Source organism: Melanaphis sacchari, unplaced genomic scaffold (genome assembly GCF_002803265.2).
Source record: "Melanaphis sacchari strain LSU unplaced genomic scaffold, SCAv2.0 Contig65_pilon_pilon, whole genome shotgun sequence".
Lineage (NCBI taxonomy): Eukaryota > Metazoa > Arthropoda > Insecta > Hemiptera > Aphididae > Melanaphis > Melanaphis sacchari.
This window is the reverse complement of record NW_020271469.1, coordinates 1,823,718-1,841,283: the sequence shown is the minus strand read 5'-3', so window position 1 is coordinate 1,841,283 and position 17,566 is coordinate 1,823,718. Positions and strand designations below refer to the sequence as shown.

The 17,566-nt window shown below is 30.0% G+C and overlaps 1 protein-coding gene across 2 annotated transcripts; it reads left to right on the top strand.

Annotated features, from left to right (window-relative positions):
- The first annotated feature begins 1,308 nt into the window (after positions 1-1,308).
- On the top strand, positions 1,309-17,454 carry LOC112600622 (cGMP-dependent protein kinase, isozyme 1). Of its 2 annotated transcripts, XM_025347904.1 has the most exons (15): positions 1,309-1,482; positions 1,552-1,806; positions 5,898-6,049; positions 6,123-6,265; positions 6,380-6,517; positions 6,653-6,822; positions 7,938-8,040; positions 9,032-9,170; positions 9,417-9,520; positions 9,940-10,171; positions 11,145-11,376; positions 14,576-14,742; positions 16,472-16,657; positions 16,776-16,842; positions 16,943-17,454. In XM_025347904.1, exons 2-15 carry the CDS (start codon positions 1,561-1,563, stop codon positions 17,036-17,038), a joined length of 2,175 nt encoding a protein of 724 aa, XP_025203689.1. In that variant the 5' UTR covers positions 1,309-1,482; positions 1,552-1,560; the 3' UTR covers positions 17,039-17,454. The 2 variants fall into 2 exon arrangements, with proteins under 2 accessions (XP_025203689.1, XP_025203690.1); XM_025347905.1 differs by lacking the exons at positions 1,309-1,482; positions 1,552-1,806 and adding an exon at positions 4,565-4,652.
- Positions 17,455-17,566: the final 112 nt, after the last annotated feature.

Sequence of the window (17,566 nt, the reverse complement as noted above, 5' to 3'; positions counted from 1 at the left end):
ATAGTTACGCATTGCTTATATAAACGAATTTTGACAGTAGTTTTGAATTACAAGTTTTAAAGTGATAAAGAGGTGTGTAAAGGGTATTCGAAATGTTGGTATATCTATTCCGCTCACCAAAATTTTAAATACTTTTAACTACTTCCGAATTTTGTTTATATAGACTAAATACTTCGAATAATATTCTGCTTTTCTGCTTTGACATTTTGCTTTTGTTGTATTTCAAAGAATAAATAAAAATACAATTATAATATAAAAAATAGTAGAAATATAATGTTTTTTTCACAAAATGTTATTTTTTAACAGCTTAAAATTATATAAAAGAATTTTTTTTAAAAAAACGTTAATGTTTTCTAAAATAATGAGTATCTTACGTTAAATAAATCACTTCGAGTAATCGAGTTTATACATATATGTGTGGTCATGCATCCTTTTTTACAATCTCCTTCGCCGACCTCAGTTATATAAATCTTGAACGTTGAATTGTTCTTCGTGAAATCTAATATTTAACAAAATTAAAACAAAAATTTACCTTTTTACAAAAGTCGTATTTAACCTTTCCATATGCCTAAATCATTTATGAACAGATTAGCGTCTTCACGGTACCAAAACTTATACAATAATAATAAAATATACACGCAAAAATAATAACGTAAGCGACAATTGTCTTAGAGAAATATAATACATATCATTATATACTATATAGCAAGGTTCACATAAAAATAATAGTCATGCGATGTAGTGCGCGTAATTCACAACGGTACGGCCCGGCGGTGAAATATTGTTTTTGCGATGCCCCATGCAGCCATTGGCAGTGGAGGTGCATTAATAACAACTTGGGTGACAATATTTTTTCATGTATTTTGGGAAAAAAATTAACACTTGCATGCAATATCGCTGAGGTATATGTAATACGTATAACCTACATAATATTATATTGTACATGCGGCAAAAATAAATAATTACATAAGGTATGCAGTGTTACCCACAGGGTCGCATATAGACGATATTCGTGATAGAAATGCTCCGGTGGAGATTGCGCTGAATTTTAGTGCACGCACATAATTTAAAATACCCTGTATAACATTACAATATCGTATGATCGTGGGCGGCCCGTGACCCAATTAAAAAAAAAAAAAAACCAGTGGCAGTACGCACGTATTTTAACATAACATAACATATACATATACATATATATATATATATAAATAGGGGACGACCACGATAACGGCACCAGAGATAATAGTTATTATACGACATTTTATAATTTATACACACTCAGTGGGTATGCGTCGCATGGCCGACAGTCGGATAGAAGGTGGTGGAGGTGTACCCGCATCAAGTGGATACCAGTTGCACTGTTGTGATGCACAGAGTATATGGTGAAGAGTCGTAGCACGACAATCGCGACTGTGGTATAATATTTAAGCGAATAATCACCGTTCGTAGGTTACATATACCGGGGTAACCGGGCGCACGCACGTAAGTCGGACAAACAGTTGATGACCCGCAGGTAGAATAAAATAATCATAATCATAATTAATAATGCAGGAGGACGGCATGTGCCACGCGCTGCTGTTGTTCATGGGCAACGCGATTTCTGGTGGTGGCGGTGCCTACGTAGACAGTCGGAAAACGACTGAGTCAGGCCGCAGTGGCGTATCCGACCTGAAGATGACTGCCACCACCGCCACTTCCTCCGCTGTCTTAAACGAATTGACCCGGGACGTGGAGCGCCTCAAAACGGCCATGGACGAAAAGGATCGGACCATAGAACAATTGGGCAGGGCCGTCGAAGACATACGCGTGAGTCTGATATCATATGATCGTGCACCGGCTTCCCGCTTGCCTACGACCATGACACGAACGTACCCCCAAACCGCAGTGGCGTGACCAACTCAATGACGATTGCCTGCTGTAGTAATATCGTTTTGTATTCGACGCCCAAACACGAATAAATCGGTGTCGAAAATCCCGACCTCGTTGTCTAATAATCCCCAAGGTTTAAATCGCCTAAAATATACAGCTTATATATATCATAATGCGTAGTCAAACATTATCTGGTTTGTTGTTTGAAATAAGTCATATTATCAAATATTTATTCGTACTAGATTCACAAATACTAAGTAATACGAAATTTTTGATAAATTTTAGTAGTAAATTTTGTATTAAAATATTATATATTCTTCTATAAGAACGTGCAACATTAAACTATAAAATATATATAAACAAAAACTAAAAGTTTATAAAAATAATCCAAATAATCCGAATTACATGGTTGGAGAACATAATATTATGCATAAGTAATATACTATATAAGTATTATAGCTACCTGTAATCTCTATTTAACCTATCAAGAATAAAATGGTTATATAAATAACTGTAAATGGAATTTTGTTTAACTTACAGCAAGATAAGTAGATTCGTCGTGTCGAGTCACCCTTTTAAATAAATACAGAGATTTCATTGCTAAACACCTTTTTCGCCACGTTACTGTTAAATATTTTACTAATGACTATAGGTACAACTATCAACACATACCTAAACACACATAACAGCACGACATAAACATATATACTATGATCAACGACTAGTCCTTTATTAAGAGTAATCATAATCAATCTCAATTTTTCCAACTTTTAAAGAGTAACAAAAAATGTTTCATTAGATTTTTGAAAAATTTCAATATTATATGTTCTAACCTCAAAACTAATAACACAATCTCATTTATCCACCAATAAACATAAAACCAAAATTTGAGTTTTTTGAGATTGACCATAATATTTTTTAAATGTTGAGGTAAATCGTAGACGCTTACATCGTACTCATACTCTGCACTTTGCAAAACTATGCAACTTTTTCTGGTATAAAATAAAATCAATTGGTCTGTACTAGTTTTCTTTTATTTCATTTAACCATTCATTTTCAAAACACGAAAAATTAATATATTTTACACGCACGCATAGAAGAACATAAATAACGCTATTATACATATGATGACCTCGTATAAACTAAAATGCCGCAAGCCACTATAATAAACGTATATTTGTATTAATCGTCATTTTTATGTTTTATTATTATTAATTTTTCAAGGAGGAGGTGAGAGTTGTTGTGTTTTAGCTTATTACGGCAATGTGTTTACGTATCGTACAGATAAATGTACAATGCTAAGTCTTCCGAACATAAATAAAATATTATTACAAATGTATAATATTTGGTAGGTATGATAATTAAAATATATAATATTGTGTAAACACTCACAAACAATTTTCGACGAATGGTGAATATAATAATAATATAGTATTGTATTTAATCCACTTATATCCTTGTGTGTATACGCATAGCTACCGGCTACAGCTTAAGTTGAATAATGGTTAATATATCACAAAATAGCTTCCTGCACCAATGCATATATCTGCCGCTCTAGTTATTGACCCACTTAGGCTTAAAATTTCTGATTATCAGCGAGTTGAATGTTCTGCTATAATAAGATTTCATCACGTTAAAAATATACGTAACAATGTCTGACGTAAATGTCGTCGAAAACAGTGAATGAGCTGTGGAAAGCTTGCCGTTTCCCCCCCCCCCCCCCGGGACATTGATATATTATTATTAGTATGATGCAAGAGAAGAGCAAAACTGCATAAGTATAATTTCATTCCCTCATAAAAAGTTATCAAGTAAAAAAATAAAATAAAACCAATGCTTTGAAGTTGCATATAAAAAAAAAATACACATAAAATGAATTAAATTTATACTACTGAACTTGCATTGTATGTTATCTACACGAACGTTGATAGAGTTGCATATATTAGCTATGTCTCGAATGATATCTGCGATTCGCACGGATACTGGCATTGCCGGTTTGCAATAATATTACGTATATATATAGATTTATTTAAAGTATAAATAAAAATAAAGAGCTACGTCACTATTTCCGGTACACGTTTGTTATCTCAACCAAACTGTATAAAATTATCAACCTACCACCAAGTGACCTAAAATTCAGTCTTTAATTTAAAATTTAAAATACTTATGAATCATGAATCATGATTAATACTTCTCTGTATTTCTATAATATCTTACGTGCAAATTAATTAATTATTGATTAGTGATTTATTCATAAAAATACTGTAAATACTTTGTTTACTTAATAGTTAATTGTATTTTATTATGTTTTAATCATGTAAGTATCTGAATGGCTATCGTTACTATAATACAGTGACGTAATTACGAGGTGGGGAGGAATCAAGGGGATAAATCCCCCCATGGCTACAAGCATTCAATTTTTATAACAAAAATTATTGTCAAAACAAATAAAAAGTGTGACATTTAAGGATCATTAGAAAACTATCTTATTTTTTTCTACGTATCATTATAAAATATTAGATGTTAACTATGTTAATATTAATTAGAAACAATTTATTATTATTATTATTATTATTTAGTACTTATCATTATTTTAATGTTTTATATTGAAATATAAAAAATATCATATAGTATTACAGACAGTCACCTAGTGACGGAGTGATAAATTTTATAAAGCACGATGGCAGAAAGATAGCAGACAATAACGCTGTCAAACATGAAATATAATTGTTATCCACATTTGACATTTCACTTGGAAGACATATAGAAACCTAATTTAACATGTGCGTGTATGCAGTAATATGTCAAAAAATATTTTTTTTGTCAAAATGGGTGGGTTGGTAATAAATGTTAAAAATATAAAAATTTTAAATATATAACAAAATATAAAAAATTTAGTTTTTTTCTATAAAAATAATTTTTCTGCACTCCAAAACACTTCAAAGCCGATTGAAAATCGTCAAATAGTAATATTATTATACAAGTAGTATATAATTATTGTAACAATATAATTAAAAATTTTAAACTGGTACAAATAAAACCCTCACTGATTGACGATTGTCTTATCTCAGTTTTACCTGTGCAGTTGCAAAACCATTGGAACTACCTTATTACTGGTATAACATTATAATAATAATTTATTCACGAAAACAAATCAAATTTACAAGAAATTTAAATACATTAAACTTTAACATAAACTTAGTTTAAATAGTAATTTTAAAATTCATAATAATAATTCAAATATTATAAAAGAAATAAATAGTCAAATTGTATTATCAATAGCGTGCATGTAGCCAGTTCTAAAGATAATGTGAGGATTGATTCGTTTATTTTTTAGTGTAATCATTAGAAGGATGAATAGAACTAATTAGAACAAATGTTAGATTCCTGATATTAGTCGTAATGGTTTTGAAATTGATTCAGAATAATAAGCATATTCTAGGTAAGGACGAACTAATGTTAAATATAATGATTAATATAAAATTATTACACCTATCAAAAAAATACTTATATCATTTTGCGTTAATAAAAATATATCATGACATTTCATTTATTTAATCAACTATTTATCACCGGAAAGTATTGAGAATTTATACTGTTTTTATTTTTTCGAATAGGTACATCATTTATAAATTATAAATAATAACAAAAAAAAAGTAAATGAACAATAGGTAACTTTGAGGTACGCTGGACAAAACATTTATACTTTCTGAAATAACATTTTTATATTTAACAATCTGAATTCTTTAAGAAGGATCTAACCCATTTAAAGTGGATTGCATGTTCTAAGATTCATTATTATAATAAATCATACTTTAAACTATCGAAACTTTCTCAAAATTTATAAAAATGACATCAGTTTATACACAATTACGATTAGTAAAATTTAATATTTTTGTTAAAAATATATATATTAATAAAGTAGTAATTATGTAGATTATAATGTATAGTCACTGTACCTTATTGACATCGATAAATCAATTTAATAATTCTCTGAATTCATGTTTATTTGGACTTTGTTTGCATAGAACATGCTCGAGAATGCAGTATCAAATCAATTTCTCTTGCCACCGGCGCAGTCGTTACAACACCGACTGGACAAAAAAAAAGGAGTGTCTGGAGAATGTTCGACTTCTTCAGAAATGCCTATATCGTTTCCCAAACAGTCAAAACCTATTAAGTAAGACCTTTTTATTATCATTATATTATATTGTGTATACGCGGTCATATATTGTACCAGATGCTGATTTCAGAACCAAACATCTAATTAAACAAGCACTGTGCAAAAATCAGTTTTTGAAAAATTTGAACACCAACCAAATTTCCGAAATTGTAGACGTCATGTACCCGAAAGATTTCGAAGCTGGGGCATACGTTATCAGAAAAGGCGATCCAGGTTAGGTTATATAATTTATATATTTGTCTAATAAAAAAACTTCCCAGTTATTTTTAACCATCATGTTTGAAACAATTTTAAATAATATTTAAACGCTATTATTATACTACGCAGGATGTTGTTTGTACGTGGCCGACGAAGGAAAGTTCGACGTAATCCAAAGCGGACGTGTGGTAGATTCCATTGGACCTGGTGAAGTGTTTGGCGAGATGGCCATACTTTACAACTGTCCACGGACCGCATCGGTGAGAGGTAACTGAGTAGGTGATATAGTTGACTGACGAATTCAAATTTTTTCATATTATATTTTATTATTTTAATATTAAACATGTTATGAGATTTAGAAATTCTATAATTCCTTGAAATTGTTTATGTATTTGTTTCTAGCCACCCAAGATGTTAAGGTGTGGACTTTGGAAAGAGTAGCGTATCAGCAAATCATGAAGACTTCTGCTATGAAACGATTTGACGAACGAGTAGGATTTTTGAAAAGCGTACCATTAATGAAAGATCTCAACGAAGAATTTTTATCAAAAATCGCTGACGTCTTAAAAGAGGTACGACACTCTCGCTCAACTATAGTAATCATATTAAAATAAATAAATATTTGTTGTAATCGATACCAATACATCATATACTCATATTCTACCAATAAATTGTTCAGTATTTAGTAAAAATGTATATAAGCTTCATACACACTTGCCCAGTATTAAAAATATAAAAATAATCAACATATCACCTTAATATTAGTTAAAGGTGCCTACATTAAAGGTTACTTATAATAGCAAAAAGGTATTATGTAAATAATTAACCAACAACCTTCTCCTTCCATTGCCTCAACACCATAGCCACACAATTAAAATAAATTATTTTATTGTAAAAAAATTATAATATATTTTTATATAAATATATAGGCTATTTAAGTTACGATATTCATACGCGTACTTACAAAAATATATGAATAGTGAATACTATATTATTATTTATTACTAATCATTTCCATATTATAATAATTAAATCTTGCTAGTTATTTGCAGATTATTTAATTTAAACTTAAATTATTTTTAAAAATGTAATTCTCTACTCATAAGATTAGTAAATATTTATAAAAATCAATTTTTTTTTTTTTTTTAATTAATTATGTTATCAATTGTTATATTATGACTATAAAATATTTATTAACAATAGACACAAATAAATTAACTAAATTACTTTATAAATGCTTTATGTATTTAAACACTATTATCTGTATTTTAAAATGAACATTTAATCAATTGTCGTTTCCATAAAAATATTAAATTATAGCAACAAATTACTTAAAAACCATTTGCGTAACGAAAACTATTTTAAATAATAAGTTATATTAATATTAAGTATTATATCGGTATATACAATATATTACGAATAAAAACAAACTTTGAGATTTACTCATGCTTTAATAAAGGGTCGGAATTCTAACGACCTTTTAGCTTTAGCGTATAAACGTATTGTCTAATGCACACGGAAATTTATGTTACACTCAACATATTTGACTTTTTTAAAAGTTTTTAAAACGTATAATATCTATCAAGGGTATACCTACAGAAATTCGTGCAATAGCACATGTTTTACGCAGAATACGTTCTTAATTAATGATCGTAATTAACTTATAAATTTGGAACTGTTTTTTCAGGAATTTTATCCGGAAGGGCACTACATCATAAAACAGGACACTCTTGGTGACAAGTTCTACATACTGAGCGAAGGACGAGTAAAAGTCACAAAGACCAATAAAGGCTAGTTCGTTATGTCACTTTAAGTGTTAAATTATTAATATTTTGCAAATTAATACTAATTGAATATACTAATATAGTAATATACTAATACAAACACCGTAAATATGCATACCCACCGTGTAAGTATCAGTGATCTAAATGTCTAATTAAGAATTTATTTTATAATATTAGAGGTAGATATCCTCCTAAACTAGAATAACCAAATTAAGTACTCATTTAAAATTTAAATTCTCTGAAAAAAATAATATAGGTGTAGTATTTAAAAAAATCAATTTATATCGATATTTGCGGTGAAATCCAAGAGCGCAAATCGTCTATTTTTTTTCGATAGACTAAAAACGCAAATTCATTTCGCACTTTGGTACCTTATTAGTGAGATAAAAGCACAAAAATAAATATTGTGTTAATTTTTAACTTAAATTATTCATTTTAATTAAATATGTAGTATTTTTATTATTCAAAAATACATCAACAGTGATCGAATTCAGTAAAAGCTTAGTATTATCGCATCATATTTTATCACAACAAATTACGGTGAAGGTTGATAATCATTTAAGATAACTATATAATATATTATAGTACAGTATAAACTTATATCTAATTTATAAAATACACTTAATTTTTTTAAAATTTATTTGTGATTATGATTTGTTAATAAGATATTATTTTTTTTTGCGCTTATGGAGTATTTATTTTTACACTTTTAGGTTGCGTTTGAACTTTGGATCATATTTTGCGCTTATAAGCTACAGCCGATATTTGTGTTATAAATTAAATAAACAGAAGTTATATATTATGAGTCTATGGTTATATTCGAAAAAAATCTAATTCTAATACCGGTCCTTATCTGTAATTCGCGTTCATTAAAATAAATACATAATTAATATAAATTTAAATATAAATACATTATATACTTAATACACTTCATTGATACACAACCAACTGTCACTCTTCAAAATTCCAAGACATAATTAAATTAAATAATTTTCAGGTGAATATGAAGAAGAAGAATTTGGAGTTTTGGAACAAGGGGAATTTTTTGGGGAAGTTGCTCTGTTAAAAAAAGATAAGAGGACTGCCAACGTCGTGGCCATGCACCCGGGAGCTGAATGTCTCACGCTGGACAGAGAGTTAATAGATTACTATTTTATTTTTTTAACTAAACTTTGATTATTATTATAACTATACACTTTAGATCTTTGCAATAATATATGCCGTCAATTCATAAAATGTGTTTGCTGTGTGTGAGCGTATTGCGTATGTGTATATAAAAACGTTAAACATTTGACGATTTATCGAAAAATAAAATTATAAAGCCTATAATATGTTTATAGAGTAAAGAAATAATAACAAAATTCATTGTTATGTATGAATAGGCCTTTTGTGCATTTTATCGGCAATCTAGAGGAACTAAAAAACAAAAAGTACACAGAACATCCACGAAAACCCTCGGTCCAGTTATCAGTAGAAAGCAAGACAAGTGAGTACCTACAAATTATTGTTATCACAATAACGTCGCACAAGATAGATTTTACAATAAGCATAATATACAACACACAATTGTGTAAAATACATTTTAAAAGTATTAATAACACACTGCAAGGTAATCGTGGGGTCCTGGGATTCTGGTTTGTTTAACCATAATGCACATTTTCATAATTAATGTTTATAACTCTCAAGTATAGCTATGGTTATTGTTAACAATGAAATTTAAAAAAAAAACCTAAAAAATACTTAAAATGTATAAATACTATACGTATGTAAGAAGTGATAAATATATTTTAAACTACTAATTATTTTATTAAAAAAAAAAAAATTTTAAATAGAAAATTACAATATTTGATCAAGAAAATGTCAGTGAAATACTTTACTTTTAAATACATAAACTCCGTATTGCAGAAACATTATACCCGGAACTATTCCGAGTGGAGCTGAATGATTTCGAAACTATTGCCACGATTGGAGTGGGTGGCTTTGGCAGAGTCGATTTAGTGTGTATGAAGCTAGATAAAAGCCGATCGTATGCGATGAAGAAACTAAAAAAACAACAAATAGTGGACATGCAGCAACAGGAACACGTGTACAACGAGAAAACCATTTTGGAATCGTGCACAAGTCCATTTATCGGCAAGTAAGTATTAATCTAAAATGAATTAAAATATATAGATATTATTTCATTAAGTTTTTATTTACGATATAAATTTAGAACATAAATTATTTTGAAATTATATATTTTTAATTTTTGTAAGTTTATTATTTCTAATGACAATTTTTTTTTTTTTTTTTTTTTTGGCGAAAATGTTAACAAAATTTTGAATGTATTGCATATTTAAATGAAATTAAATTATATAACTATTGCTTTCATACGTAATATAGGTGTAAAATAATATTTCGCAAAGTAGAAAATTCTAATAAATTAATTTACTACGGACCTGTCATTTTTGGTAACCCTTTATCAATTAATAAATAATAAACCATGTTCTTAACAAGAAATAAGCTTAGTAAAACAGTTTCACTGAAAAAAATATTCGTATTAAGTTTCTAATTAATAAATATTTAATAAACGAATTAACTTTGTAAACTTTTTTAAACAATATGGTTAATTATATGGCATGCTGTGATACTTTTTAGAGAATACTAATCTGTGAATCCGTGCTCTTTAGTCATAAGTTTAATTCAGAAATATTTTCCTCGCGATGAATTCGTTTTTAACAGATTCGTCTATCCACCACCGAACCACTATACCGCCAGTGGCGTACCGATGGTGACATTAAGGATCTAACCCCCTCCCCCTGAAAAAATTACTGTAATTACTTATACCTATTGTAGAACGGAATTATTATTTTTCGCTACCTCCTGTAAACCCCCCTCATGAAACAATCCTGTGTACGCCACTATATACCGATACACGTTTTATACATGGGGTATAATAATAATATAATATTATCATATTATTAACCCACACGGTATTATTTGTTATTATGGAAAAACAATAATAACATATGTACAACGGTATTTATTTGTTTTATAACCAAGTCGTCAAACGAAATATATAGTGTTATGATTAGGCTACAATATTAATCTGCCGATCGTTTACCTTATAGACTGTACAAGACGTATAAAGACAACAGATATGTGTACATGCTAATGGAGGCTTGTCTGGGTGGCGAGGTGTGGACACTCCTCCGGGACCGGAAGTGTTTCGACGACAATGCAGCGTGTTTCGTGATCGCGTGCGTTGTAGAAGCACTGGACTACTTGCACGGAATCGACGTTGTCTACAGGGACTTGAAGCCGGAAAACCTGTTGCTCGACCGGCAGGGTTTCGTGAAACTGGTCAGTTTCGAAATAAAATATAACATTTTTATCTAGATACCATTCAACACTAACTCAGTAAATCCCATGTAATACGGATTACATTGCTTCTCGAAGGGGCTTAAAGATAGTTCACAATTGTCGTGCTGTGTGTATTCCAGGATAATAATGTAATCAAACAAAATAAAAATAATAAATATACTAAAATACATATTATTAGAATTATCATCATGCTATCTAATTAGTGAACAATTTTACCTGAATATAACCACCAAATTAATAGTTGAATATATTTAACTTCATGGTGGTAAATGCTATTAAATTTTTATCGCCAAATGTTGATGAGCCAATCAGAAAAAAATATTTTACACTACGCGACGAGTTGTAAATCTCCTTTAAGTTACTCATATCAAGACGTTATTTCAAATATTCCTTAACTATTACCGTATGACGTATTTCGTGGTTTTGGTAATCTATGTTTGGTACATTATGTTTAATAATAGTCACTGTTTTTTTTACGAGGTAAAGTGGTAAACACCATAACCACATGTGGCGATCAAGTTGGAATATTTCAACTTCACGGTAACCTGTAGTAATCAATGTGATCGATAACACGAATTGAACAATCAGCTACTTCGTCAGTCGTATCGTGAGCCTTTTATCGTATTTTGATTGACCATTGTAATTTGCAACCATGGTATTATTGGTATTCACTAACCATGAATTATCAAGACATTTGTAGAGTTGGGTCGAGTTCAACTTTTAACACGACACGAAAGAACTGACTGACGACGTAGTTGTGAATTCGGTACTTCGGTAGACTTACGCGAACACGAAAGAAATTAAATCCAAATATCGTTTTTACACTTTCAGCGTATTCCATAAAATCCATGTGGGTAACTCGTTACCCGTGTCCGGTATATATATAGCACATCAAATAGTTTAAAATGTTCAATTACTTCGCCGTATGGATATGTGGTTAAGCGGTTAATAAACTATGCGGTTTTTAATTTTATTAAAACATGCATAGTAATCTAAAAGACAATATTTAATGCATTTAGTTATCTCTAAATTATCGTAAATGATAATTCCTTTAACTTATTTGATTTTTATTGACATTATAAAATACCTAAAATTTAAATTCGACAAAATAATTATTTATCGTGACATTTATGAGTATTAATTTTTATCCGTGGCACAAATCATAAACACGTCCATTTATTTGTCAAAATATGTGTGCAATACAGTTAGTCAAAAACATATAACGCAATTTACGAACACAACTGGCCACATGAATATTGAAGGGGACACACTAGTTGCCTCCCGAAATCAAAAAGGTCAATAATTTTTATACGAGTTGCCTCCCGACGTACCCCAGACAGCAAATGTTTGTCTAAAAATACTATTATAATATTATTCTACATATTATTAAACCTAAGGCTGATGTTTTTAACTGCACTATATATTTTTAATAAGTAATATAATATGTTTTATTTTTATTGATTATTTTTATATTATTATTGTTTTAACCAACTCTGATATTCTTAATAATGAATAAACATTACCTATTTATGTGGAACTGTTTAGTGAAGTTTATAAACCACTAGTTAATTCTATATGGGAGGCAACTCGTATATAATTATGAACTACTTGGCAATCGGAGGCAACTAGTGTAAATTAACCTTTTTATTTTCGATAAGGATGGGAGGCAACTAGTATGCGCCGATATTGAATACCTACATGATACACGTGCCCGTGTATACGCTAACGACAAAAATCAGGAAAGACTACAGCATGCGAACATTGGTTAAAACCACCATTTGAAGTTTTCAGTGTGGACTGTGGACAAGGGCGGATCCAGCATGTATTTACGGTTGGGGCACTTTATAGGAAAAATGTTATAATATAGATATATATCCTCCCCACAAAAAAAAAATGTTGATACTAAAATTTTTATTATTTTTTTCCAACGGGGGTGACACTTGCCACCAGTGCCCCCCCCCTGGATTCGCCCATGACTGTGGATATTATTATAAATATGCGATGCAATTAACCAGTAATCATTAAACATAGATTATTAAATCAAACGTGATTACAATTTTTCTGCATGTAAGCGCAAACATAAGACACATTAGGTACCTGCGAAAAATAAACACGATCGCTTTTTTACAAAACGAAGGGGATATTTGATACTGATCATTTTTAAGAAATTCAATAAAAACAATTTTCCAAGAACGCAAGAACGTGTATACTTTTGTAAATGTGTGCCTAGTAATACCATTAATGTGAGTGTTTAACCTTACGAGTTAAAAGCATACACTTTTTGTTTAACGTACCGACATAATTGACAAAACTGATACTTAACTATATTTATGCGATAAGAAATCTGAAAACATACTTAAATTCGCTATGAAAGTTACTTGAAATCGATCGTCCCGATTTTTTAATATTCCTTATTCGATTCTGTGCACCTAATCACCGTTTGAGAATTTAACAATTTATGCGTTTTAAAATCAAATTGAAGAGGAAGATTAGAGACTTGGAGTCGATATTTTAAAAAGTAGTAAAATTGTCTCGCTTAAACTTTAAAACGAATTAAAAATGCATTTCTCATTTTTTCTATCACATCACTAATTTTATTGGTACGATAATTATGTTTTCGTCAAAAACCAGTGGGTATCGAAGCTCTTCTATACGTACCTATATTAATAACAATGCGTAACAATGGTAGCGGTGAGTCGCGGTCAGACTACCTCTAGGTACCTACACCACTGTTATCGACGAAATGCGCGGTTTCTGAAATATTGTACAATTTTATTATCGACGTAAACATCATTTCGTATTCGGCCATTCAAAACTTAGTCTTTCACCCGGCTAAATGAAAATAGGTATAAATACGAGTACCTAATAACAAAATGTGAAATGTGATTTACACGAATACACTATCACAACTCATAAAGTCCGATTAAAAATTAACACAACTGAATCTGTATCGCTGTGTATACGTCTGTCGTCTGCTTATGCAGTTAGATAATGTTCGCACTGATGGCTCAAGGTTATAATTATTGTGCTCGTTGCGAGAGAAATGTGACCATCTCCTCCCCAAAATATATTGATCCCAATATTTCGTCGTACTTTATTTTTACTGTTCCAAACCAGTTCTGTCATAAAACATATTATTATACACAATATAGTTGAAAATGTTTTCTTTCGTCGGCAGGTGGACTTCGGCTTTGCCAAAAGGTTACAACCACGAGGCAAAAAGACATGGACATTCTGCGGCACGCCCGAGTATGTGGCTCCAGAAGTTGTGCTGAACAAGGGCCACGACCGAGCCGTAGACTTTTGGGCTCTGGGAATACTCGTGTACGAACTGTTGGCTGGAATGTAAGTACAACTTGTCTGCGCGGTACCCTATCTTATAAATAATTGTAAAGTTCAAAGGCAGGAATCGAACCGACAAGAGCCGGTGTAATTGTGTACCGGAATCGAAATTTATATTAAATTATTGTAAGAACCAATATTTTTTATACGTGGTTTACGAGTTTTTTTTTTCAATAATTACCTACTATAACATGAAATATGTATAATATATTGTGAAATGTAGTTACTAGTGTGCGCTAAGAATATCAACAAAACGTGTTAGTTTGAACACCGATTGAGCACAAAAATAAAATTGTGAACTTCAAAAATAACTTATAAAAACTAGGTATACTACAGATACAATGAGGAGTATATAAACTAAGTGAAATTGTTTTACATTAAATTTGACGAAAGCAGCAACGTTAGGTTACTTAGCTTTATTTTTGTTATTAGTAGAGCACGGATTTCTATGCAATTGCATATTTTTTTCCTTTTAATATTTTTGGATTTTTGTCAGTTATCTCCACGAATTATCATAATTTGCAGCTAATGGTGAAATTTTTTTTTTGCATATTCCTGCATATTTAAAGGTTATTGCATATTTTTGCATATTTTGGCAAAATTCAAAATGTATTGTATATTGAAGCGAAAATTTAAAAAAATTTTAAAAAATGTATAAGATAATATTTTGTCAAGTAGAATGATTTAAAATTTATATCTACTCATTTGGCATTTTTAGTGATATTCATAAAAAAAACTGGAAACTCGAAATATAACTTTACATCTAAGCTTTTCGATAATTGACGAAACGAAAGAAAAAATGCATTCTATTTCTGGATCGAAAGGTGTAACACTTACAACAAAATTAAACGAGCTTTCCAATAAAAATGAAGGTCTGAAAATTCTACGAAAAATTAATTCAGTGTTATTAGGCGAAAACGTTCAGCTTAAAGATCTTTATCAAGATCCGACAATACTAAGTTGCTTCAAATATGCCCCAATAACTTCGGTTGACGTCAAACGTTCGTTCTCAGTCTTTAAAAATATGTTAATCGATAAACGATACAGCTTCACAGAAGAAAAACTTAAAATGCATATGATTATTCATTTTAATAATAAATAAAATTTTAAAAATAAATTAAGTTTAGAAAATTCCCTAAACTGTTTATTATTAAGTATTTAAGTAATTAATTATTATAAGTTTTATTGTAAATTTTAAATAAATAAAAAATTCTTGCATATTTTTGCATATTTTCATGATTTTTAGTTTTTACTGCATATTATATGCCATATATTTCGATACTTTTAAGTGCATAAAAATCCGCGCTTTAGTTATTAGTTAATTAATATTAGTTTAACAATTATCTACATTCTAGTATTCTATACCATCTGTGCTAAAACTAGGTGTCTTGGAAGATTACCAGAAGTTTCATTAGTTGATAAGCTTTGGATCAAGGGGTAAGAGTAAGAGCCAAGGCAAAGATTAAAATTTAATTAAATATTTAATTTTTATATAATACTAAAATAAATTCAAATTTAACAAAATCCATTTTAATGATTTACTCAATAACGAGTTATACTAGATACCTTATGTATATTGGAGCAGTATCAACTTTTCTACCTTTTATTTCGATTGATTTTTTTTTTGTTTTTGAGAGGTTGTAAAGTGTAAATACAACGTCCACCTCTCCTCTCATTTACGTTATTAAACCGCAATATGTATACATATTGATATTTTTCGTCTGTTTTACAGACCACCGTTTAGCGGGAATGAACCAATGGACATTTACAATGCAATATTGAAAGGCATTGGGGCCGTCAACTTCCCGAGACAGATGAACAAAATGACTCAAGGTCTGGTGAAACAGCTGTGCCGAAGCGATCCAACGGAAAGGATTGGCTACCAAAAGGGCGGCATACAAGATATCAGACGACATGAGTAAGTAGACTATTTAAAAAAATAAAGACATGATGGCAGAGCACTGACTTGAATTGTATTGACTTTCGGGTACCATCGAAATAACCGAGTATAAATATTTTTATAATTTATTTTTTAGATGGTTTAAAGGTTTCGACTGGATCGGTTTAAGAAACAAGAATATAATTCCACCCATTGTGCCTAACGTAAGTTTTTTGCATCGACAGTAAAACACCATATGGCTGAGTAGCTAACATACCCAATACATTTATATTGTTTATATCGTGTTTTTAACTATTGTTACAGATCAACAGTCCACTAGATTCTTCGAATTTTGATATTTATCCAGAAGACGGAGACACTCCACCCGATGAATCATCCGGCTGGGACTCAGAGTTCTGAAGCGGTCAGTCGCAGCGTGAAGCAAAATACTACCGCCAAATCTAATGCCGACTATACTTCAGGACTGTACATATTATTATTGTTAAAACTATTATTATTATCATTATTATTATGAAAATGCGATGAAGTATTCATTGTCTAGATTAGACTGGACTGTGTAATGGAAACCGCCACCTTACATAATTTCCAAGGAGGAAAATACACAATATATTGTAATTTTGTACGTAACATGTGACCCGCATACGACGTGTTAAACATAATATCACCATAACTTCACCATTTATTTTATATTTTTGAGATACATTATTTTTACTTATCAAAAGACAATCAAGCACCCAATTGTCTTCCAAACAATAAACAATTTATCAACGAAATAATATGTATGTACTAGCAAGGTTCTTCACAATAATTACAATAGTTTTATTTTTTTTTTCTTTATGTATAAATATATATTACATAATATATATAAATAATTTAGAATTTCGTCATGCACAAATAAATAAATTAAACAGAATTTAGTACTTAACC

What these genes read in the sequence shown, in the direction of transcription:
- LOC112600622 (XM_025347904.1), top strand. Translation starts at nt 1,561, where the DNA reads ATGTGCCACGCGCTGCTGTTGTTCATGGGCAACGCGATTTCTGGTGGT. An exon ending in ACGGACCGCATCGGTGAGAG is followed by an intron (nt 6,518 to 6,652) that starts GTAACTGAGTAG and finishes ATTTGTTTCTAG; the next exon opens with CCACCCAAGATGTTAAGGTG. An exon ending in TGTCTCACGCTGGACAGAGA is followed by an intron (nt 9,171 to 9,416) that starts GTTAATAGATTA and finishes ATGTATGAATAG; the next exon opens with GCCTTTTGTGCATTTTATCG.